Consider the following 26,962-nt stretch of genomic DNA (forward strand, 5'->3'; position numbering starts at 1 on the left):
AGAAATAAAAGCTGAAATACATGATTCCATATGTATTTCATAGTTTTGATGTCTTCACTATTATTCTACAATGTAGTAAAATATAATAAATAAAAAGAACAACCCTGGAATGAGTAGGTGTGTCCAAACTTTTGACTGGTACTATATATATATATATATATATACGTATATAGTGTGTAGTTAGGAATCCAATCCGTACAATATTTTACAAATTTGTTGTGCTTAAGATCCCGGACTGCATATTTAAGTGTTCTATTGTATCCCTGGTATTTGCTTAGTCAATTAGTCTCACTGAACAGAGAATGGACACATCTGCTTTGCCAGGTTTGAAGTCGTCTAGATAGTCACTGACAGCAAGTAAATACATAAACATCAGTGGTCCTTAAAGATTGGAGTTAAATACACTTAGTTTATAGTCCTGAATATCTAGAGGCTAGAACCACTTATACTGACAAAAATATATATACTTATTTGTGACTTTTAAATAACAGCCAATTACAAAGACTGAGGGAGATATTAGACTACCAAGAGCACTTAACTTTTTAGCAACTGGTGTAGAATTGAACATGACTTCACAAGGAGCTTGTCATACTCAATCATGCAGCAGGGAGGATAACCATCATTATTCTTGCTCTCTCTCTCTCTCTCTCTCTCGTTCTTTCACTCTCTCTATTTCTAGCTATCTGTGTCTATCTTTCTGTTCGGTCTATCTCTGTCTGCCTGTACGTCTGACTCTCTCTTCTTCTCACTCCCCTGTCCTTCTTGCGCTCTCTCTTCTTCGCTCTCCCTCCCTATGCACGAGTCTAGGCTAGTGGCCAATCTTCAAAAATAACTTTCGTTTTTGAGATACCCCTACCAGAGGTATAATTAAACAACCATGTTTTTTTTTAACTCTGTTTTGGCTCACATTTATGAAATGGATGGTTGTGTAACAATATTTCACTGCAAAAGTGGTTAAATTGATCGATATTGTGACACACACCCTAAACTAATACCTGACTAGAGATGGAATCAGCTGCATGAACTCATGTAACCCAGAAATGCAATCTCTGATATTGCTACCATTTGGAATACAAGCAGTCAGTTGCATGCCCCTACACCACACACAAACAGCATTAGAATATCTTAATGCATCATGGAAATATAGACCTGTAAACAGAGAGATCCAATAGGTGGAAATATCAACTATGAATATTTATGATGAATGTAGGTGTCACATCTATTCCCACTCCCCCTCTCCAGGAGCTCGACGGAGCCAATCTACTAACCACCGGTCCTGGCAACCCCTCATTAAGCACACCTGCGGCCCATTATGAGCCACACCTGGACTCCATCCATATCCTGATTACTCACCCTTTATCTAGCACTCCCTAACAAAAGTCTTCAGGTAGTATTGGTTATGTTTCCTTGTCAGACGGTTTGCTTGTTTTGTATCGGTCTACTTTCAGTATTATTAAACTCACTAACTGCACCTGCTTCCTGACAACTTTGCAGTAGGCTAGACAACTTTCCAAGCCAAATTTGCTCTCATTCAGTGCTGTATAGTCCTGTCTGACAAAAATAGATTGTTAAACATGTTTTTTGACGTTGTGGCTGTTGTAATCTAATTGGCTCTAAGGAAAACAAGTGGGCTCAGACACTGAAAACTGTATTTTTATCAGTCAAACATTCCTCTGTGGATTTTTATTTCTTCACCCCCTACTCATGCAATTATGATAGGGGGCTCCCCTGGATTTAAATTCAAATCAAATATGGCTGCCACAATACCATGAAATGGTGGTTTAATCACCTGTATATAAACATGTTTTTTTTGTGTGCAATTCAACTAGGTTTGAAATTTAATATGCCTGCCATAATTACACTCACACCATTGCCTGGAAATAGAAAAGGTGGCAGACTGCTTGGCATGGCACCACCTTGTACTCCAAGTCACAAGCCTCTTTGAAGATCAATGAGGCATCTCAGAGGCTCCAACGAAATGAAAGAGAATCCAACACCCTCTCCCTAGCTCTACAACTCGCCCCCACTGTGGTATAACTTGTACCACCAGGATTGGGTTCTTCAGTCACCTTATCATTTAGATGTGAGCTTTGACTCATGGCTAGTCCAATCTGGCTACCTGAATCCAACATGATCTTCTGCTGGCTCACTGAATTTGTGATGCACATTGGGATGTTCCGGTGTACTCTTATGCTGTTCAGGTTGAGCTGGCACATTGCTTCTTCCAGACAATCATGTCCACCATCCTGGCTGTCTGCCCTGGAGTTGCCGTATATGTCAACTTGGTGACATTATGGTGTATGTGAGAACCGACGCTGGAGTAGAGAAGCAGGTACGGGGAGTAAACATTTAATAAGGAACAGACATGGAGCAAGGCAGGAACAGCATCAGCACATGGGTAACACAATGACATACGACAATTATTTGTGAAGCAGGGATCAGAGCATGGGAACAGACAGATATAGGGGAGGTAATGACACGGGTGATATAGTCCAGGTGAGTCCAACAATTGTTGATGCGTGTGACGGGGGAAGGCAGGTGTGCGTAATGATGGTGATAGGAGTGCGTGATGCTGGGCTGCCTGGTGCCTTCGAGTGCCAGGGAGGGGGAGTGGGAGCAGGCGTGACAGTGTATGTGGAGGATGTAACCACATATGATGACATGCGCATATGGCAGGTGTTCACGACAATGAACCAACACAACCCGAAACTCAGTGGGCCTTCACATGTCATAGGAATTGCAGCTCTCCAATGGGAATGCCATCCTGATTCTCCCAGTCTGTCCTGAGGGGTATACTACGATTGAAGCTAGATCTGCTCTGGGTTTTCAAAAGCTAACCAGCTTCAGTTAGCTTCTCATTACAGCTCAGGCTTCATCCGTACTACGAGAGTGGATATTGCTGCAGCTAACTCTAGCAGGCTTGTAACTGCATGTGCGTGCACGTGCACATTTACTCCACACACAGAGATACATACAAAGCTCTCCCCCGCCCTCCATTTGGTAAATCTGACCATCCTCTTCCTGATTCCTGCTTACAAACTAAAGCAGGAAGTACCAGTGACTCGCTCAATACAGATGTGGTCAGATGATGCGGATTCATCCAATGGCATTGAGGAGTATACCACCTCAGTCATCGGCTTCATCAATAAGTTCATTGACGACGTCGTCCCCACAGGTACCGTACGTACAGCTGGAGTCGGAAGTTTACATACACTTAGGTTGGAGTCATTAAAACAATTTTCAACCACTCCACAAAATTCTTGTTAACAAACTATAGTTTTGGCAAGTCGGTTAGGATATCTACTTTGTGCATGACACAAGTACTTTTTCCAACAATTGTTTACAGACAGATTATTTAACTTATAATTCACTGTATCACAATTCCAGTGGGTCAGAAGTTTACATACAGTAAGTTGACTGTGCCTTTAATCAGCTTGGAAAATTCCAGAAAATGATGTCATGGCTTTAGAAGCTTCTGATAGGCTAATTGACATCATTTGAGTAAATTGGAGGTGTACCTGTGGATGTATTTCAAGGCCTACCTTCAAACTCAGTGCCTCTTTGCTTGACATCATGGGAAAATCAAAAGAAATCAGCCATGACCTCAGAAAAAAATTGTAGACCTCCACAAGTCTGGTTCATCCTTGGGAGCAATTTCCAAACACCTGAAGGTACCATGTTCATCTGTACAAACAATAGTATGCAAGTATACACACCATGAGACCATGAGACATGTTCTGTCTCCTAGAGATGAACATACTTTGGTGTGAAAAGTGCAAATCAATCCCAGAATAGCAAAGGACCTTGTGAAGATGCTGGAGGAAACAGGTACAAAAGTGTCTATATCCACAATAAAACAAGTCCTATATCGACATAACCTGAAAGGCCACTCAGCAAGGAAGAAGCCACTGCTCCAAAACAGTCATAAAAAAGCCAGACTACGGTTTGTAACTGCACATGGGGACAAAGATTGCACTTTTTGGAGAAATGTCCTCTGGTCTGATGAAACAAAAATATAAGACCATCATTATGTTTGGAGGAAAAGGGGGGAGGCTTGCAAGCCGAAGAACCCCATCCCAATCATCAAGCATGGGGACGGCAGCATCATTTTGTGGGTGTGCTTTGCTGCAGGAGGGGTGGTGCACTTCACAAAATAGATGGCATCATGAGGTAGGAAAATTATGTGGAAATATTGAAGCAACATCTCAAGACATCAGTCAGGAAGTTAAAGCTTGGTCGCAAATGGATTAAATGTCAGGAATTGTGAAAAACTGAGTTTAAATGTATTTAGCTAGGGTGTATGTAATCTTCCCACTTCAACTGTACATATCCCAACCAGAAGCCATGGATTACAGGCAACATCCATATCGAACTAAAGGCTAGAGCTGCTGCTTTCAAGGAGCGGGACACTAATCCAGACGCTCATAAGAAATTCTGCTATTCCCTCAGACAAACCATCAAACAAGCAGCATCAATACAGGATTAAGATTGAATCATACTACACCGGCTCTGATGCTCGTCGGATGTGGTAGGGCTTGAAAACTATTACAAACTATAAAGGGAAACCCAGATGCGAGCTGCCCAGTGACGCGAGCCTACCAGACGAGCTAAATGCCTTTTATGCTTACATCGAGGCAAGCAACGCTGAAGCATGCACAAGAGCACCAGCTGTTCTGGATGACTGTGTGGTAGCGCTATCGGTAGCCGATAGCTACCGTTAAGATTTCCCTTCGCTGGAACTAAGGGGCCTAGTCCGAATCATGAAAAACAGGCCCAGACCATTATTCCTCCTCCACCAAACTTTACAGTTGACCCTATGCTTTCAGGCAGGTAGCGTTTTCCTGGAATCCGCCAAACCCAGATTGTTGAAGCGTGATTGATCACACCAGAAAACGCATTTCCACTGCTCCAGAGTCCAATGGCGGCGAGCTTTACACCACTGTAGCCGACGTTTGGCATTGTGCATGGTGATCTTAGGCTTGTGTGCGGCTGCTCGGTCATGGAAACCCATTCCATGAAGCTCCCGACGAACAGTTATTGTGCTGACGTTGCTTCCAGAGGCAGTTTGGAAATCGGTAATGAGTGTTGCACCCGAAGACAGACGCTTCAGCACTTGGCGGTCCCGTTCTGTGAGCTTGTGCGGCCTACCACTTCACGGCTGAGCCGTTGTTGCTCCTTGATATTTCCACTTCACAATAACAGCACTTACAGTTGACCAGGGCAGCTCTAGCAGGGCAGAAATCTGACAAACTGACTTGTTGGAGAGGTGGCATCCTATGACGGTGCCACGTTGAAAAACTGAGCTCTTCATTAAGGCCATTCTACTGCCAGTTGAATCTATGGAGATTGCATGGCTGTGTGTTCAATTTTATACACCTGTCAGCAATGGGTGTGGCTGAAATAACCAAATCCACTCATTTGAAGCGGTGTCCACATATTTTTGTTTATACAGTATACAGTATACATGGAAAAAATTTAACCCCTTAATTTTTTCCACATTTTGTTACGTTACAGCCTTATTCGAAAATGTATTAAATAAAATATAATTTTTATCAATCTACACCTAATACCCCATATTAAATGTATTACAAATAAAAAACTGAAATACCTTATAAGTATTCAGACCCTTTGCTATGAGACTCGAAATTGAGCTCAGGTGCATCCTGCTTCCATTGATCATCCTTGAGAAGTTTCTACAACTTGATTGGAGTCCACCTGTGGTAAATTCAATTGATTGGACATGATTTGGAAAGGCACACACCTGTCTATATAAGGTCCCACAGTTGACAGTGCATGTCAGAGCAAAAACCATGCCATGAGGTCGAAGGAATTGTCCGTAGAGATCCGAGACAGGATTTTGTCGAGGCACAGATCTGGGGAAGGGTACAAAAAAATGTCTGCAGAATTGAAGATCCCCAAGAACACAGCGGCCTCCATCATTCTTAAATGGAAGAAGTTTGGAACCACCAATACCAAACTTAGTCAGGGAGGTAGACCAAGAACCCTAAGAAGAATCGAGGCTGTAATTGCTGCCAGAGGTGATGCAACAAAGTACTGTTGAAATACCTATGTAAATGTTGGGATGAAGCATGCATCGGTCTGGGAAACTGTGAAAAAATGTCAACATCCTTTGAAAGGACATAATGTCATCTATGACAAACAGGATGGTCAGACTTCAACAAAGATGCTGTATGCCATTGTGTATGGTGGCTGGGGATTAACTGTGATATAGTGGCCTTTGTGCACCATGCTGGTCCAGCTCCACCTCCCTTGCAACCCCTTTACTGTAAATTCAAAGCCCAGGGATCGTATTCAAATGTACAGCATGTGTCTGGACTACGTCCCTCAAAACGCTTCTTAGTCATATAGTTTAGGACCTGTCCTCTAAGTAACCTATAGTTAACCCGAGGTCACTGTCACCTGTTCTGTCACTCTCCTTATCTCCTGCTGGATCTGCCCCAGACCGTTATCACAGCCGACCACCCACAGTTCCAATCTGCTGGTGTTTTTTTTTCATTAGTTCACAGTTGATACAGTCCCAAAATGTTTTGCATGTCAGCAGTCCAAGTTCTCGAAAAATTGGACTTTCAAGAAGCAGTGTCACTGGCCACATCATCATCATCATCATCGGCCAAATTACCATCCTACCCGACTTCCAAAGGAATATGAAGGAATATGTTGGACAAGCTGGTCAGGCCCCAAAACCACAACCACCACTGGCTACTTTGTATCCTCGGCCTGTTAGGACACACTCATGTCCTGGTCACCTCAAAGTCTGTATCAACTTTGCACACTTAATTTCAGTGGGGAAAAGAGGGAAAAGGCTTGTGCTGACTGTTGTATTACAGGTGGCTTCCCTGTAAACTCGGTTACGCTACTATGTGCTTGTGTCGTGAAAGGCTTGTTATTATATTTTGCTGAAATGCCGATTGTTGATATGCTGTAAGTGTGTGAATGAGATTTAAACATGAACAAACATTGAAAAGTTATTTGGCTACTCAAGCACGGCAGTACCACTTATATTCCTAGATATACCGTACCAAGATAGTGCTGTGGCGGTCATGAAATTTTGTCAGCCAGTAAGTGTCATGTAAATAACTGTAATTAACATAAATACACTTAGCATCTCCGGGCTACCATGCATAGACTACAAGCCACTGATGCGGACCTTTGGAACATCTACATTTTAAAAAGTCTAATAATTCCGTTTAATATTGCCTACACCATCACAATAAATCCTTTATTGATTTTAGCCAGGTCTAAAGAAACATGATATGAAGAAAATGTCACCTTTATTTCAGAAGAACAGAATAGCATATTCTGAGTCATCCTTATCCCTGATCTGGCTATGCCATATGACTGTGGGCTACACTAGTTCATTAAGCAGACAATGTGATCATTTGAAACATGTCCTCCTATATGATTCATTTGTAGTTATTTATGCAACTTTAGTTGTGATACAAACCTTAGAATGTATTAGAAATCAAAACATATATCCTAAAACTGCATGATGCAACTAACGATGATGAAGACAGAAGTTCATATAAGGCCCTGCCCCGCCCTCCTTTTGGAAAAGCTGACCACGACTCCATTTTGTTGATCCCTGCCGACAGACAGAAACTAAAAAAAAGAAGCTCCCACGCTGAGGTCTGTCCAACGCTGGTCCGACCAAGCTGACTCCACACTCCAAGACTGCTTCCATCACGTGGACTGGGATACAGTGCCTTGCGAAAGTATTCGGCCCCCTTGAACTTTGCGACCTTTTGCCACATTTCAGGCTTCAAACATAAAGATATAAAACTTTATTTTTTTGTGAAGAATCAACAACAAGTGGGACACAATCATGAAGTGGAACGACATTTATTGGATATTTCAAACTTTTTTAACAAATCAAAAACTGAAAAATTGGGCGTGCAAAATTATTCAGCCCCTTTACTTTCAGTGCAGCAAACTCTCTCCAGAAGTTCAGTGAGGATCTCTGAATGATCCAATGTTGACCTAAATGACTAATGATGATAAATACAATCCACCTGTGTGTAATCAAGTCTCCGTATAAATGCACCTGCACTGTGATAGTCTCAGAGGTCCGTTAAAAGCGCAGAGAGCATCATGAAGAACAAGGAACACACCAGGCAGGTCCGAGATACTGTTGTGAAGAAGTTTAAAGCCGGATTTGGATACAAAAAGATTTCCCAAGCTTTAAACATCCCAAGGAGCACTGTTTAAGCGATAATATTGAAATGGAAGGAGTATCAGACCACTGCAAAAATCTACCAAGACCTGGCCGTCCCTCTACACTTTCAGCTCATACAAGAAGAAGACTGATCAGAGATGCAGCCAAGAGACTCATGATCACTCTGGATGAACTGCAGAGATCTACAGCTGAGGTGGGAGACTCTGTCCATAGGACAACAATCAGTCGTATATTGCACAAATCTGGCCTTTATGGAAGAGTGGCAAGAAGAAAGCCATTTCTTAAAGATATCCATAAAAAGTGTTGTTTAAAGTTTGCCACAAGCCACCTGGGAGACACACCAAACATGTGGAAGAAGGTGCTCTGGTCAGATGAAACCAAAATTTAACTTTTTGGCAACAATGCAAAACGTTATGTTTGGCGTAAAAGCAACACAGCTCATCAGCCTGAACACACCATCCCCACTGTCAAACATGGTGGTGGCAGCATCATGGTTTGGGCCTGATTTTCTTCAGCAGGGACAGGGAAGATGGTTAAAATTGATGGGAAGATGGATGGAGCCAAATACAGGACCATTCTGGAAGAAAACCTGATGGAGTCTGCAAAAGACCTGAGACTGGGACGGAGATTTGTCTTCCAACAAGACAATGATCCAAAACATAAAACAAAATCTACAATGGAATGCTTCAAAAATAAACATATCCAGGTGTTATAATGGCCAAGTCAAAGTCCAGACCTGAATCCAATCGAGAATCTGTGGAAAGAACTGAAAACTGCTGTTCACAAATGCTCTCCATCCAACCTCACTGAGCTCGAGCTGTTTTGCAAGGAGGAATGGGAAAAAATGTCAATCTCTTGATGTGCAAAACTGATAGAGACATACCCCAAGCGACTTACAGCTGTAATCGCAGCAAAAGGTGGCGCTACAAATTATTAATTTAAGGGGGCTGAATAATTTTGCACTCCCAATTTGCTTACCGCCCAAATACGTCCACAGACGATGCAATCTCAACCACACTGCACACTGCCCTAACCCATCTGGACAAGAGGAATACCTATGTGAGAATGCTGTTCATCGACTACAGCTCGGCATTCAACACCATAGTGCCCTCCAAGCTCGTTATCAAGCTCGAGACCCTGGGTCTCGACCCCGCCCTGTGCAACTGGGTACTGGACTTTCTGACGGGCCGCCCCCAGGTGGTGAGGGTAGGCAACAACATCTCCACCCCGCTGATCCTCAACACTGGGGCCCCACAAGGGTGCGTTCTGAGCCCTCTCCTGTACTCCCTGTTCACCCACGACTGCGTGGCCACGCACGCCTCCAACTCAATCATCAAGTTTGCGGACGACACAACAGTGGTAGGATTGATTACCAACAACGACGAGACGGCCTACAGGGAGGAGGTGAGGGCCCTCGGAGTGTGGTGTCAAGAAAATAACCTCACACTCAACGTCAACAAAACTAAGGAGATGATTGTGGACTTCAGGAAACAGCAGAGGGAACACCCCCCTATCCACATCGATGGAACAGTAGTGGAGAGGGTAGCAAGTTTTAAGTTCCTCGGCATACACATCACAGACAAACTGAATTGGTCCACTCACACAGACAGCATCGTGAAGAAGGCGCAGCAGCGCCTCTTCAACCTCAGGAGGCTGAAGAAATTCGGCTTGTCACCAAAAGCACTCACAAACTTCTACAGATGAACAATCGAGAGCATCCTGGCGGGCTGTATCACCGCCTGGTACGGCAACTGCTCCGCCCACAACCGTAAGGCTCTCCAGAGGGTAGTGAGGTCTGCACAACGCATCACCGGGGGCAAACTACCTACCCTCCAGGACACCTACACCACCCGATGTTACAGGAAGGCCATAAAGATCATCAAGGACAACAACCACCCGAGCCACTGCCTGTTCACCCCGCTATCATCCAGAAGGCGAGGTCAGTACAGGTGCATCAAAGCTGGGACCGAGAGACTGAAAAACAGCTTCTATCTCAAGGCCATCAGACTGTTAAACAGCCACCACTAACATTGAGTGGCTGCTGCCAACACACTGACACTGACACTGACACTGACTCAACTCCAGCCACTTTAATAATGGGAATTGATGGGAAATGATGTAAAATATATCACTAGCCACTTTAAACAATGCTACCTAATATAATGTTACATACCCTACATTATCCATCTCATATGCATACGTATATACTGTACTCTATATCATCTACTGCATCCTTATGTAATACATGTATCACTAGCCACTTTACCTATGCCACTTTGTTTACATACTCATCGCATATGTATATACTGTACTCGATACCATCTACTGTATCTTGCCTATGCTGCTCTGTACCATCACTCATTCATATATCTATGTATCTTATGTACATATTCTTTATCCCCTTACACTGTGTATAAGACAGTCGTTTTGGAATTGTTAGTTAGATTACTTGTTGGTTATTACTGCATTGTCGGAACTAGAAGCACAAGCATTTCACTACACTCGCATTAAACCATGTGTATGTGACAAATAAAATTTGATTTAACGATGATGAAGACAGAAGTTGCATGAAAGGCATGTACTGTGCTCTGTTTCTTATGCAGGCTGCACACATTTCATCAATCTCTAATACACAATTTAACAAGCACTTGATGATATTCTCACCTATCAGACTCTTCTCAATTTAATCTGGTCTTTACGTACATATAGCCTACTAATATACTATAAATGTAGAATTAATTTTGAGTTAGAATGGCCCACAAAAAAAAAGTGTAATCCATAGGCTGCACTCGAATAGTGAATAGAGGAAGCGTTATATTGGAGATTCTTCAAATTGCCACCCTTTGCCTTAATGACAGCTTTGCACACTCATAGCATTCTCTCAAACAGCTTCATGAGGTAGTCACCTGGAATGTATATCAATTAATAAGTGTGCCTTGTTAAAAGATAATTTGTGTTTTTTTTCCCTTCTTAATGCGCTTGAGACAATTAGATTAGATTAGATTCAACTTTATTGTCATTGAACAAGTACAGTACAACAAAATGCAGTTAGCATCTGACCAGAAGTGCAAATGAAAGAGTACAAAAAATGTACAAGTGAAACAATTAAGTACAATGTATGTTATTAAGTGGGATGTATAGCTGTGCAATGAAGGCAAATGGCAAGTCTAAATATGCAATGAAGGCAAATGGCAAGTCTAAATATGCAATGAAGGCAAATTGAAAGTGCAAGTAGGCATGCAACTGAAATACAGGGATAGCAGCAATGAGGTTACCGAAGTAAACATGTACATGTACAACTGAATAATGTCCTTAATCAGACTTTGCAAAGCAATATCAGAGTCCAGTAGTACAGTGAAGAGTGCAAAGAGAGTAATGCAAAAAGGTCCCTCAGAGACAGTACTTAGTGGTGGGCGGGTGGGTATGGCTAGTGCCGTGTTAGCAGGGTTACAGTAGCCTGAAATAAACTGTTCTTGAGCCTGCTAATGCGGGAACGTAGAGATCTGTACCGCCTGCCTGATGGTAGGAGGGCAAACAGTTTGTGGCATGGATGTGAAGGGTCCTTGATGATGTGGCATGCCCTATGCAGACACTGCTTGCGCTGGAGGTCTACATTGGTAGGGAGCTGGGGACCAGTGATGTGCTGGGCGGTTTTCACCACCCGTTGCAGGGCCTTACGGTCGGCCACGAAGCATCTGCCAAACCACACTGTGGCGCAATTAGTCAGACTGCTCTCGACCGTGCAGCGGTAAAAGTTCACCAGAATCTTGGGAGACAGACGGGCCTTCTTCAGTCTCTTCAAAAAGTACAGGCGCTGCTGCGCCTTTTTGACCAGGGTTAAGGTGTTGTGACAGGGTAGGGTATACAGTAGATAGCCCGATTTTTGTAAAAGACCAAGTACATATTATGGCAAGAACATCTCAAATAAGCAAAGATAAATGACAGTCCATCTTTACTTTAAAGACATGAAGATCAGTCATTACGGAAAACTTCAAGAACTTTGAAAGTTTCTTCAAGTGGAGTCTCAAAAACCATCAAGCGCTGTGATGAAACTGGATCTCGTGAGGACCGCCACAAGAAAGGAAGACCCAGGGTTACCTCTGCTGCAGTTCATTCGAGTTACCAGCCTCAGAAATTGCAGCTCAAATAAATGCTTCACAGAGTTCAAGTAACAGACACATCTCAACATCAACTGTTCAGAGGAGACTGTGGGAATCAGGCCTTCATGGTCAAATTGCTGCAAAGAAACCACTACTAAAGGAAACCATTAATAAAAAGAGACTTGCTTGGGCCAAGAAACACGAGCAATGGACATTTGACCGGTGGAAATCTGTCCTTTGGTTTGGAATCCAAATGTGAGATGCGTTGTGGGTGAGCGGATGATCTCTGCATGTGTATTTCCCACCGTAAAGCATGGAGGAGGGGTTATGGTGTGGGGGTGCTTTGCTGGTGACACTGTTTGTGACTTATTTAGAATTCAAGGCACACTTAACCAGCATGGCTACCACAGCATTCTGCAGCTATACGCCATCCCATCTGGTGTGCATTTAATGGGACTATCATTAGTTTTTCAACAGGACAATGACCCAACACACCTCCTGGCTGTGTAAGGGCTATTTGACCAAGAAGGAGAGTGATGGAGTGCTGCATTAGATAACCTGGCCTCCACAATCTACAGACCTCAACCAAATTGAGTCGGACCGCAGAGTGAAGGAAAACCAGCCAAAAAGTACTCCGAATATGTGGGAACTCCTTTAAGACTGTTGGAAAAGCATTCCTGATGAAGCTGGTTGAGATATTGCCAAGCAAAGCTGTCATCAAGGCAAAGGGTGGCTATTTGAAAAATCTCACTTTTTTAACACTTTTTTGGTTACTACATGATTCCATATGTGTTATTTCATAGTTTTTATGTTTTCACAATTATTCTACAATGTAGAAAATAGTAAAATAAAGAAAAACCCTTGAATGAGTAGGTGTTCTAAAACTTTTGATGGGTCGTGTACATATACATTGTCTTGTGCACCTGCGCCTTATGACACTCACCTGGACTCCATCACCTTCTTGATTATATTCCCTATATCTGTCCCTCCCCTTGGTTCTTTCCTCAGGTGTTATTGACTGTTTTCATTGTCGGTGCGTTTGCGTTTTGTGTTCATTATTTTATTTATTAAAACACTCACTCCCTGAACTTGCTTCCCGACTCTCAGCGCACTCGTTACAGGTGCAACTTTCACTTGGGATGGGAGGGACTTGAGCACCCCAGTTTTATCATTGCAATGTGATACAAAAAGCGGCAACTGTGTGCTGTGTGTGGACCATGCAGATGCCTCAAAGTGGTCGGGTAGGCTGTTTGGCAGTTTCAGCCAGCTGGATTTAGGACCACGCGGACACCACAGTGCTTGCGAACAGAGTCAGCTGTTGTCTGTGTGTGTTGTGATTTTTCTCAGTTGTCAAAGCAAGCAGATCAGAAACTGACTACTCTTTATTTGACTGATGAAGCTGGCAAGGCAACTGCTGTTTCACTTAGCAGAAAAAAAGTATTAATTCCTAGCTAGCTAGCTCACTAAATGTAACTATTCTCTTTGCCTCGATCACACTAGACCTTAATCAAACATTGAAACCAGCAGCCGATATTGAAGACCGATATTCTGACGTTTCAGTATAGCAATGTAACATTATTCATGTCAGCTTCCCCAAGTAATTCTCTACTTTTCACAATGACACGGTATAAACAGCTCTACAGGTTTCATTGTCATGGTGCACAGTCAGTGCACAACACTATGCTCATCTTAGCAGAATCAGATGGTGACGGGTGTCTCAGGTGAATTTTGCAGTATATTATAACAATCAGTGAATGGATATGAAGTTCCATCTTGAGTTGATTGGTAGGCTACAGTTAGAGATCTGGGAATAATGGTCAGTTCAATTATTGAAGCATTGATTCTATTCTTGGATAATATAATGTATAAATGTACCCCAAGGTAATTCTTTGTCATCTGAGCAGGATCAGATGGTGACATGGGTCTCTGTGACCGCTGACGTGACATTTTTGAGATGCAACACTTTATTCTCTCTGTGCAGCAAACACTGGACAAACCAGAAAAACTTCAAAGATCGAAACTATGTTATGGCAGTCAGACAACCCTCTAAAGTTGTGAGGAAAACCTGGGAGATGCTATTGATGATGATGAAGGGATACAGATGTAAGACCATCCAGCTCCCGCTCAGCCTAACCTATTCTCTGTCCTGGCACTCCAATGGTGGAATCAGCTTCCCACTAAAGCGAGGACAGCAGAGTACCTGCCCAACTTTTGAAAACATCTGAAATCCTACCTCTTCAAACAGAATCTTTAAAAAATCAATCTCCTCATCTCGACCCCCCCCAAACAAAAATGTTTTACAAAAAAGTATAAATACACTGTACTTTCTATGCCTGTGATACGTGGTTGTCCCACCTAGCTATCTTAAGGTCGCTCTGGAAAAGTGACAAAAATGTTACATGTTTTAATAGAACATACCTATATGCCAGTGAAACTGAATAGCATGCACTCTGGAATGTAATTCCTCTAATGGAGTCGTAAATCACAAAAGGGAACCTATTTGCATATGTTATGATCTTGTGAAGGCTGGATGAATTCTGGCATGTCTATAGATTCTCCCTTCTCCCTGTTTTTGATTGCTTGGAAATGTTGATACTGGGGACTGTTATAAGAAGAAACTGTGTAACCATAGCATTTATAGCGGCTAAGAAATGCATTACCATTAATTGGAAGGTTGGTTATCCTCCTACAATGTCAAAATGGACAGCAGAAATGTCAAGTTATGTATCGCTAGATTAAGGGTATACTGTGCAACTTTCATAGGGTCTAGGTGCCTTATATGGAATACTGTATGACAAAAGGGGTCTGTATTAAAAACATTAGATTTGTTGGGGTCAAGCAGTCACAAATGTTTTTATTTTTTTATGCCACATGAGACACCTGTTGGATTTGTGCCTGTTTCAGTGGACTAATCCATTGAGGCCGTAGTGATGCCACGGTCCAAGAATATGGGGAATGTGGCTCAGATGCACAAGGCACGTCTCTCTCCAGAATGCGCTCTCTCCTGCCATTTTGTGGGTATTCATTGCTTCATAACTTTATTGTGTGCATTGTTTGCTATGTCTATAAATTCCCCATGACAAATATCACCAGTAGTAGCCTACATTTACCGTTAATTCCCATAATCTCTAATCTGTTTATTTGGTTACGGTCATTTCTGTTAATGCATTCGATATATTATTATTACAGTCATTTACCGTTCTTATTGTCGGAGTGGACATGTTGTTTTGCAGAACTCACAACTTATGCTACACCTGATTACGCATATAAAAGTGTGACTAGTCTACCTGGCCTGCACGCAAATGTAGGCCTATAAATGTGCCCATTTGGGGATGTCTCATATTATTTCTGATTGTATTAACTCACCACCACTAATAAGCTGTGGAGCTTCTCAAAGTAATTTTTCTTCACCTCAAACAGCAACTAAAACAAAGTCTGTTTTCAGAAACAATTGAGAATGACAATAGTTCCTCAAAATATTTGAACAATATTTACAGTTCGCCCCTTTTCGATTACCACTCGGCATAAAAGGGGAAAATGTAATGCTCTGATCCAGTGTAAACATAAATTACACTGAGGAACTATTGTCATTCTCAATCGTTTCTGAAAACAGACTTTGTTTAGTTGCTGTTTGAGGTGAAGAAAAATTACTTTGAGAAGCTCCACCTGGCCATGCTGCTGCTCCAGTTTCAACTGTTCTGCCTTATTATTATTCGACCATGCTGGTCATTTATGAACATTTGAACATCTTGGCCATGTTCTGTTATAATCTCCACCCGGCACAGCCAGAAGAGAACTGGCCACCCCACATATGCTCTCTCTAATTCTCTCTTTCTTTCTCTCTCTCGGAGGACCTGAGCCCTAGGACCGTGCCCCAGGACTACCTGACATGATGACTCCTTGCTGTCCCCAGTCCACCTGACTGTGCTGCTTCTCCAGTTTCAACTGTTCTTCCTTATTATTATTCGACCATGCTGGTCATTTATGAACATTTGAACATCTTGGCCATGTTCTGTTATAATCTCCACCAGGCACAAAGAGGACTGGCCACCCCACATAGCCTGGTTCCTCTCTAGGTTTCTTCCTAGGTTTTGGCCTTTCTAGGGAGTTTTTCCTAGCCACGGTGCTTCTACACCTGCATTGCTTGCTGTTTGGGGTTTTAGGCTGGGTTTCTGTACAGCACTTTGAGATATCAGCTGATGTACGAAGGGCTATATAAATAAATTTGATTTGATTTTGATTTGATTACTTCTTATCCCTTACACAAATAGCCTACAGCTGTGTCTGTCCCGAGCTCACTGGCGCAGGAAACTCTGAGGGCCCAGAATATTTTAAATAATGTTTCAAGTTTCCTAGTGTGAGTTTCTGGGCGACCCAGTTGGCAGTTGATTGCAGTTGTTGCAGACAGGCCATGCGGAGACAATGTGATTTATAGGATTTATTTTTTCAACAGGATATTCTCTGCCTGCAGGATGCAATGTTTTTATGATGGCTTTATGTAGACTAATTTTACATAGTTGGGAATGGCTATAAATGTTACTTTTAGATTTGTATAATTTTAATGTAGATTTAGATAGAACCACAGATACAAAGACTATTATAAATGAAATTAAACTGTTCCACAAAAAATGTGCATATGAAAAACATAACTGGCACGCAGATTGGTAGAAATGGTAAGATAAATTGGTGTAGCCTATATTACCGGCAATTTCAGGAGCTTAAAGGCAGAATCTGCGAAGGCAAGCAGCAGCTGGAGAAAAAGGGTCAAAAAAAATCTCTAGCTCCCCACGAATCATTTGTGTGTCTTAATTATTTAATCAAACAGCATGTTTACAGCATCACACAAGTTCAGTACATATAGTTGATTTTAGTTAAACACATAGGGTGTCTATATATATGAAAAAATGCATGTTTAAAAATATTGATTGGTCAAAAGAAAAGACCACCCTTTGGTCGACTAAGATTTTTTCCCGTCAGCGACAGCACTAGTAGAAAATTGAAGGGGGACACCCAGACCCCCTGCCAGGTTATGTCCTCCCCACTTCTAAAACCAAAGTTGCACCCCTGGTTTAGTATAGATACACACGGCAAGGCAATTGCAAACCGTAGTCTGGCTTTTTTGATTGGCAGTTTTGGAGCAGTGGCTTTGAGCGGCCTTTCAGGTTATGTCAATATAGGACTCGTTTTATTGTGGATATAGATACTTTTGTACCTGTTTCCTCCAGCATCTTCACAAGGTCCTTTGCTGTTGTTCTGGGATTGATTTGCACTTTTCACACCAAAGTACGTTAATCTCTAGGAGACAGACCGCGTCTCCTTCCTGAGCGGTATGACGGCAGCGTGGTCCCATGGTGTTTATACTTGCGTACTATTGTTTGTACAGATGAACGTGGTACCTTCAGGCGTTTGGAAAATGCTCCCAAGGATGAACCAGACTTTTTGAGATCTTGGCTGATTTCTTTCGATTTTCCCATGATGTCAAGCAAAGAGGCACTGAGTTTGAAGGTAGGCCTTGAAATACATCCACAGGTACACCTCCAATTGACTCAAATGATGTCAATTAGCCTATCAGAAGCTTCTAAAGCCATGACATCATTTTCTGGAATTTTCCAAGCTTTTTAAAGGCACAGTCAACTTACTGTATGTAAACTTCTGACCCACTGGAATTGTGATACAGTGAACTATAAGTGAAATAAGTGAAATAATCTGTCTGTACTTGTCCTAACCGTCTTGCCTAACCGACTTGCCAAAACTATAGTTTGTTTACAAGAAATTTGTGGAAAGGTTGAAAAAAATAGTTTTAATAACTCCAACCTAAGTGTATGTAAACTTCCGACTTCAACTGTATGTGTATTGCACAAAGCTTGCTAGTTAGCTTGTAAGAAGGACTAGTGAGCTGTATCCATCCAAATAACAACTATACTATTCTTCTGCATTTGGATATTTATGCAAACCTGGAGATTCCACCAAGTAGATGTAGATATTGCCATAGGATACTCGGGCCATTTGGTAGGGTTGTCTGCACAGCTGGTCTCTGGCAAGTTAAAAGGACATATAGGCAAGCCAAGAACAATCAACCTTCTAAATATGTACCTCGACCATTCAGAGACAGACAAAGACCGGAGGAAGTTACACGACATATTTAAGACTAGCGATTTAAATTGAGATGAACTTCTCTCGCTAGCCAGCTAGATGTCAACTAACCGGCAAAAAAAGCAAGGAGTAAACAAACAGTGACGTAAGTATAATGCGACAGCTTTACTGTCAGTTTTGGCCGGTCGTGTAAAAATGTAGAGTGTCAGAATAAGTATCATGCAAATCATTTGTTGTTGTGACAGCCAAGTATGTTAATAATGACACGTGAGGCTGCTGAAAATGTTTATTTATTGAAACTACAAAAATGTGTCAGTTTGCTGAGAATGCCATGAAAGTTTGGCTAAATACATGGGAGTAATGCGAGTACCTTATTGCTGTACCCTACTGGGGGCATGGTCACATTAAGCCACGTGTGTATCTATTGTGGAGTAACAACAATATTTGAGATCCATCCTCAGTTTTCTCCTATCACAGCCATTACAATGTGTAACTTTTTTTTTTTAAATCCCCTTTGGCCTCATGGTGAAATCCCTGAGCGGTTTCCTTCTTCTCTGGCAACTGAGTTAGGAAGGACGCTTGTATCTTTGTAGTGACTGAGTGTATTGAAAACCCATCCAAAGCATAATTAATAACTTCACCATGCTCAAAGGGATATTCAATGTGTGCATTTTTTTTTTGAAAACCTCCCTGGTCTTTGTGGTTGAACCTTTGCTTGAAATTACTACTCAGCTGAGGGACATTACAGATAATTGTATGTGGGGGGTACAGAGATGGGGTTAACATTAAAAAATCATGTTAAACACTATTATTGCACACAGAGTGTGTCCATGCAACCTATTATGTGACTTGTTCAATAAAATGTGCTGAAATGTATCCTGAACATATTTTGACATGCCATAACAAAGGGGTTGAATGCTTATTGACAATACATTTAAGCTGACAGTTTTTTAATTAATTTGTAAAAGTTTCTACAAACAAAATTCCACTTTGACATTGTGAGGTATTGTCTGTAGATCAGTTGCACACAATCTCAATTTAATCCATTTTAAATTCAGTCTGTAACACCATTTTTTTTTTTTTTTTGGGGGGAGTCAAGGGGTGTGAATACTTTCTGAAGGCACTTTATGCCAGCTAGGCTACAATGGTTGCAAAGCGGATTTATCTGCTTAATTTAAAGAACTAAGCAATACATACATATACCAGCAGGAGAAAGCTGGGATCCTCTTTTAAAAAGTGTCCACCCAAAGCTCTGTTTTCACCCTCGGTTGCGTATTGACTGGGCTTATAAGAACACTTTTCACTTGGCTCTAATGGCTATGCATGGGCTCTCCAACCCTGTCCTAGGCTTATGGGCTACCATCAAGAGTTATATACAATAGCCACAACATCAAAACAGCATGTGAAACTGCATGTATTTTCATCAGGCAGAAACGTAACGCACTGAATGACAGAACACTTGGCTTGGAAAGTTGTCTATTAATCAGTTACCAAAAAGCCAAGCTAACATTCATCTTAAATATACATAGTTGACATTTCCACCTATTGTATCTCTGTGTGTACAGGTCTATATTTCCATGATGCATTAAGATATTCTAATTATTGTTGTGTATGATGGGCAGACAACTGACTACTTGTATTCCACATTTGAGCAATATCAGAGTTTGTAATATTAGGTTACATACATCCCCCCCTCTAGCCAGGCATTATTCTACATTTTTTTGTTAAGGGGGTTTGTAACAATATCTATCAATGTAATCACTTTTTCAGTAAAATATCATAAATGGGAGACATTAGGGGAACATGGTTGTGTTTTGTTGTACCTCGGGTAGGGGTATCACAATTGTTTGGAGGCATTGCCACTAGCCTAGTCTGTGTACGGATGCACTCTGCGGCCCAACAGCAAATCAGTTCCAAGTGATTCACATGCATAATAGAAAGATATACACTGAGTGTACAAAACATTAGGAACACTTCCCCTTTTTGCCCTCAGAACAGCCTCAATTCGTCAGGGCATGGACTCTGTAAGGTGTAGCAAGCGTTCCACAGGGATGATGGCCCATGTTGACTCCAATGCTTCCTACAGTTTGTGTCAAGTTGGCTGGATGTTGCTTGGGTGATGGAACATTCTTGATACACACGGGAAACTGCTGAGCGTGAAAAACCAAGCAGTGTTGCAGATCTTGACACACTCAAACCGGTGCACCTTGCACCTACTACCATACCTCATTCAAAGGCGCTTAAATCTTTTGTCTTGCCCATTCACCCACTGAATGGCACACATACACAAACAATCCTTGTCTCAATTCTCTCAAGGCTAAAAAATCCTTCTTTAACCAGTCTCCTCCCCTTCATCTACACTGATTGAAGTGGATTTAACAAGTGACATCAATAAGGGATCATAGCTTTCACCTGGATTCACCTAGGTCAGTCTATGTCATAGAAAGAGCGGGGGTTCCTAATATTTTGTACACTCAGTATATGTGACCATACACAAATGTAAGCAAGGTTGGAAATGATTATGTTTTAGTCAAATATTATATCTGTTTGAACTTCTTGGGGTCAATTTGCAGTCTACAAATGTTCCGGCCCCCTGACCATCCGCTCTCGAAAAAATTGGCCAACGGCTGAATCTAGTTGATGATCCTTGGTCTAAACCCATTCAGGTCCCCTGTCGACGGCTATATTTCACTCCTGTCCCTGCCTCTGTCATTCTCAGTCTCTTCGCATCGTCTTCCTCTCACTCTCTTTCTACATACCGCTCAGGCGCTAATGGCTTCCGGTGGGGGCACTAAGAAGGCAACAGCCAATAAGGTGGCTGTATGCGCTGACACGGTACCTCTGGGTATCCTGGGATACGTGTATGTGATCTGGGAAGGATTAGTCTTCGTCTATGTGTGAGGGAGAGAGAGAGAAAGAGAGACAGAGAGAGAGAGAGAGAGAGAGAGAGAGAGAGAGAGAGAGAGAGAGAGAGAGAGAGAGAGACAGAGAGAGAGAGAGAGAGAGAGAGAGAGAGAGAGAGAGAGAGAGAGAGAGAGAGACAGAGAGAGAGAGAGAGAGAGAGAGAGAGAGAGAGAGAGAGAGAGAGAGAGAGAGAGAGAGAGAGAGAGAGAGAGAGAGAGAGTCACTGGGTTTAGGGCTGAATATAGAGAGAGACTGTGAATGGGCAGTGGATGTTTTGTGTTAGAGTATGGCTAAGACACTATATATATATATATTACTATATTATGTGGTACTACCATAGAGTTACCATAAAACTGACACAGACAACGGTCATATGACACTTGAACAGATAAGAGAGTGGACAAACTGTGAAGTCAATACAGTCGTATAATTTAGGATTTAGGAAAGCTGTCTGCATACCTGGGTATCATAACTTGTTAGTGACCAAGGTAGTATAGAAAGGGCACTTACTTGCATCGGAGTGGACGGGGGGAGTGGAGGGGATGAAGGTGGGGAAGAAGAAGGAACGGAGTGAGCGATGGTCAGAGGAGTGGAGGGGTGAGCGTTGGGTAGGGAGGTTCTCACAGCTCCCCACACTGCTGTTGATCTTCAGGTGCTGAGGCTTGGACTTCTTCTGCTTCACTCTGAAACACACACACACAGAGCAGAATGGTTATACTACCATTAGACTGTTATGAATGGTTATAAACTACAGTTAAAGAGTTTATACTGCAAGTATACGGTTAGAAAACAGTTATAGACTTCTATTATACAGTTAAATGTCCGGTATATTTATAGCTATTATACAATAGATATACTGTTATTAAACAACTATAATCTACAGTAATAAAGCTCTTATAGTAGTCTTGTACTGTAATAAAATGGTTATTAACTACAATTAAAGATTTATACTTAAATGATACACATATTTGTAAATACTAATAATATATTATACCGTTAAAATGCTCTTATAATAACATTTCTTATACAACTTATAAAGTACAGTTATAAAACCATAGCCATTAGTTGAAAGATACAGTAGAACATGGCAAGGGTTAACCAGAGTAAAAAAAAGTCATATTTTACTTTGAAAATGTGGAAAATTAAACAACTTGAGACATCTCAGATATCCTGAGAAATTATATCAATTCAAGGGTAAGTGTTAAACTTTCGACATTAATCGTCACTCTCCCTGAAGCCTCAGCCTCCCCCCACAGAAATGCCAGGGGGAAGAGGCAGTTAGGTAATACCTAGTACACAACCCACCAATTAACCCAAAGGCCTGACAGACAACAACAACAACAACAACAACCATGGCTGCCACCCAACGGGAGTGACTCAGAGAGAGAGAGAGAGTGCACCGAGAGAGACAAAGACAGAGGGGATGGATGGCTCTTCAAGACACAGGCTGTAAAACTAGGCTAGGTATGGGCTCTGCCACCTAACCAGTCCATAATGGGTTTACACACCCCCAGAGTGGCCCAGAGCAGTGGCCCTTCAGCCTCTTTCAAGCCTCACTGAGGGGTGCTTGTGTAACCCATCAAAAACGAGACAGGAACACTCATCACACACGTATCACTCAGTTCCCCTTGACACTGCTAATGATGAGCCTGCAGTGGCACCTGGGGGACTGGGGTGGAGGTGGGGGGCAGATATAAAGAGTGAGAGAGGGACAGGGTATGTAAGTGGGATGCAGAGAGAGAGAGAGAAAGTATACAAGAGGTATGCAGGGAGAGAGAGAGAGAGAGGAAACAAAAGAGGGATGCAGGGAGAGAGAGAGAGAGAGAGAGAGAGAGAGAGAGCGAGAGAGAGAGAGAGAGAGAGAGAGAGAGAGGTATGCAGGGAGAGAGAGAGAGAGAGAGAGAGAGAGAGAGAGAGAGAGAGAGAGAGAGAGAGAGAGAGAGAGAGTATACAAGAGGGATGCAGAGAGAGAGAGAGAGAGAGAGAGAGAGAGAGAGAGAGAGAGAGAGAGAGAGAGAGAGAGAGAGAGAGAGAGAGAGAGAGAGGGAGAGTATACAAGAGGGAGGCCGGAGAGAGATAGTATACAAGAGGGATGCAGGGAGAGAGGTGATGAGGGCAGAGAGAGAGTGGAAACAAAGAGGGATGCAGGGAGAGAGAGAGAGAGAGTATACAAGAGGGATGCAGGGAGAGAGAGAGAGTATACAAGAGGGATGCAGGGAGAGAGGTGATGAGGGGCAGAGAGAGAGAGGAAACAAAAGAGGGATGCAGGGAGAGAGAGAGAGAGAGTATACAAGAGGGATGCAGGGAGAGAGAGAGAGAGAGTATACAAGAGGGATGCAGGGAGAGAGAGAGAGTATACAAGAGGGATGCAGGGAGAGAGAGAGAGAGAGTATACAAGAGGGATGCAGGGAGAGAGAGTATACAAGAGGGATGCCGGGAGAGAGAGAGAGAGAGAGAGAGAGAGAGAGAGAGAGAGAGAGAGAGAGAGAGAGAGAGAGAGAGAGAGAGAGAGAGAGAGAGAGAGAGAGAGAGAGTATACAAGAGGAGATGCAAGAGGGAGGCCGAGAGAGATAGTATACAAGAGGGATGCAGGGAGAGAGGTGATGAGGGGCAGAGAGAGAGAGGAAACAAAAGAGGGATGCAGGGAGAGAGAGAGAGAGAGTATACAAGAGGGATGCAGGGAGAGAGAGAGAGAGAGTATACAAGAGGGATGCAGGGAGAGAGAGAGAGAGTATGAGGGATGCAGGGAGAGAGAGAGAGAGAGTATACAAGAGGGATGCAGGGAGAGAGAGAGAACAAGAGGGATGCCGGGAGAGAGAGTATACAAGAGGGATGCAGGGAGAGAGAGTATACAAGAGGGATGCAGGGAGAGAGAGTATACAAGAGGGATGCAGGGAGAGAGAGAGTATACAAGAGGGATGCAGGGAGAGAGAGAGAGAGAGAGAGTATACAAGAGGGATGCAGGGAGAGAGAGAGAATATACAAGAGGGATGCAGGGAGAGAGAGAGTATAAAGAGGGATGCAGGGAGAGAGAGAGTATACAAGAAGGATGCAGGGAGAGAGTATACAAGAAGGATGCAGGGAGAGAGAGAGTATACAAGAGGGATGCAGGGAGAGAGAGAGTATACAAGAAGGATGCAGGGAGAGAGAGAGTATACAAGAAGATGCAGGGAGAGAGAGAGAGTATACAAGAGAGATGCAGGGAGAGAGAGAGTATACAAGAAGGATGCAGGGAGAGAGAGAGTATACAAGAGGGATGCAGGGAGAGAGAGAGTATACAAGAGAGATGCAGGGAGAGAGAGATACAAGAAGGATGCAGGGAGAGAGAGAGGGATGCAAGAGGGATCAGGATGCAGAGAGAGAGTATACAAGAAGGATGCAGGGAGAGAGAGAGTATACAAGAAGGATGCAGGGGAGAGAGAGAGTATACAAGAAGGATGCAGGGAGAGAGAGAGTATACAAGAAGGATGCAGGGAGAGAGAGAGTATACAAGAGGGATGCAGGGAGAGAGAGAGAGTATACAAGAGGGATGCAGGGAGAGAGAGAGTATACAAGAGGGATGCAGGGAGAGAGAGAGAGTATACAAGAGGGATGCAGGGAGAGAGAGAGTATACAAGAGGGATGCAGGGAGAGAGAGAGTATACAAGAGGGATGCAGGGAGAGAGAGAGTATACAAGAGGGATGCAGGGAGAGAGAGAGTATACAAGAGGGATGCAGGGAGAGAGAGAGTATACAAGAGGGATGCAGGGAGAGAGAGAGTATACAAGAGGGATGCAGGGAGAGAGAGAGAGTATACAAGAGGGATGCAGGGAGAGAGAGAGAGTATACAAGAGGGATGCAGGGAGAGAGAGAGAGTATACAAGAGGGATGCAGGGAGAGAGAGTATACAAGAGGGATGCCGAGAGAGAGAGAGAGAGAGAGAGAGAGAGAGAGAGAGAGAGAGAGAGAGAGAGAGAGATGAGAGAGAGAGAGAGAGAGAGAGAGAGAGAGAGAGAGAGAGAGAGAGAGAGAGAGAGAGAGAGAGAGAGAGAGAGAGTATACAAGAGGGATGCAGGGAGAGAGGTGATGAGGGGCAGAGAGAGAGAGGAAACAAAAGAGTGAGGAAGTACCGTAGTGGGAGGCAGACAGAGATGGACAGGCGGAGTGAGACTGCTCACTTGGACTGCAGTCGGTTTCTGGTTGGTATTAAAGCCTGCAAGACTTTTCCTCAATCACTGACACACAAGTCACACAATTAGACCTTTTTTAAGCAGTCCTTCGACACATCATCACAATCACTCTCCTGCAATAAGGAAGCTCCCTGCAGGTTATCCCTTTCTCACTCAAGCCTTGTTTGGCAATAACGCTAAAACCACATTATGCCATTCAAATCTAATTTGGCCCATTCATCTCTCCTTGTGTCTATAGATGAACCTCCAGTGATGGATAGATTATTTGCAGAGGGGGAAAGAGGTAGAGAGAGACATCGAGAGTGGATGGGGGAGGACAGGTGTCGAGTAAAGATGTGAATAATTGTACCCTGTTGCTCAGATCAGCGGCATGGCAATCTGTTCAGTCATTGTGTCACTACTATGTGGAATACGAAACACATGCTACTGTACCATTCCATCATACTGCCAGGCATGGAAGTCTTTGAGGGGAGCCCAACAAAACAAATCCATGAAATGGATTCCTTCCACATGGTGGGTGGCCCATAAGTATACCCTAGCTAGCGCAATAAGCATACTACTACTGGTAAGTATGCCATCATACTGTCAACCATGGTAGTCTGTGGTGGAATTAACATTTGCGGGAGTTCCAATGTCCATGTTATGGATTCCATACTAGCATAAGTAGCACACTACAGTACATTGTATTATGTTATGGATAATGGGACACAAGCAATTAACAATAATATAGAAGAAGAATTTGGTGGGTTATTATATTTGTCCAATTTCACACATACAAGTGTGTATTAATACGCATGTGTGAATTGGAAATGTGTTTTTTTGCATATCCCAACTCCTACTGAGATGATCTCGGAGAGTGGGGTCTCAGCCAGGGTCTGTTCCTTACCTTATTACTTGTACTTTGTATCAAATCAAAGTTTATTTGTCACGTGCCCCAAATACAACAGTGAAATGCTTACTTACTAACCAATAGTGCAAAGAAGGTATTAGATGAACAATAGGTAAGTAAAGAAATAAAACAACAGTAAAAAGACTGAAAAACAGTAGCGAGGCTATATACAGTAGAGAGGCTATAAAAGTAGCGAGGCTATAAAAGTAGCGAGACAACGGTTAGTCAGGCTGATTGAGGTAGTATGTACATGTAGATATGGTTAAAGTGACTATGCATATGTGATGAACAGAGAGTAGCAGTAGCCTAAAAGAGGAGTTGGCGGGTGGTGGGACACAATGCAGATAGTCCGGTTAGCCAATGTGCGGGAGCACTGGTTGGTCGGGCCAATTGAGGTAGTATGTACATGTATGTATAGTTAAAGTGACTATGCATATATGATAAACAGAGAGTAGCAGCAGTGTAAAAAAGAGGGGTTGGGGGGGCACATAATGCAAATAGTCCGGGTAGCCATTTGATTACCTGTTCAGGAATCTTATGGCTTGGGGGTAAAAGAAACTGTTGAGAACCCTTTTTGTCCTAGACTTGGCACTCTGGTACCGCTTGCCATGCG

General features: G+C 42.8%; 1 protein-coding gene across 3 annotated transcripts in view; it reads right to left on the reverse strand.

The window, feature by feature from the left end:
- The window catches only part of LOC118393531 (kinase suppressor of Ras 2-like), a 149,090-nt gene that overhangs the window by 62,752 nt on the left and 59,376 nt on the right, over positions 1–26,962 (reverse strand). For all 3 annotated transcript variants that reach the window (XM_052461832.1, XM_052461833.1, XM_052461831.1), the window contains one exon: positions 21,802–21,974. In XM_052461832.1, coding sequence (XP_052317792.1) covers positions 21,802–21,974 — 173 coding nt within the window. The remainder of the gene's footprint in view (positions 1–21,801; positions 21,975–26,962) is intronic.

Source organism: Oncorhynchus keta, chromosome 14 (assembly GCF_023373465.1).
Source record: "Oncorhynchus keta strain PuntledgeMale-10-30-2019 chromosome 14, Oket_V2, whole genome shotgun sequence".
NCBI classification, from domain to species: domain Eukaryota; kingdom Metazoa; phylum Chordata; class Actinopteri; order Salmoniformes; family Salmonidae; genus Oncorhynchus; species Oncorhynchus keta.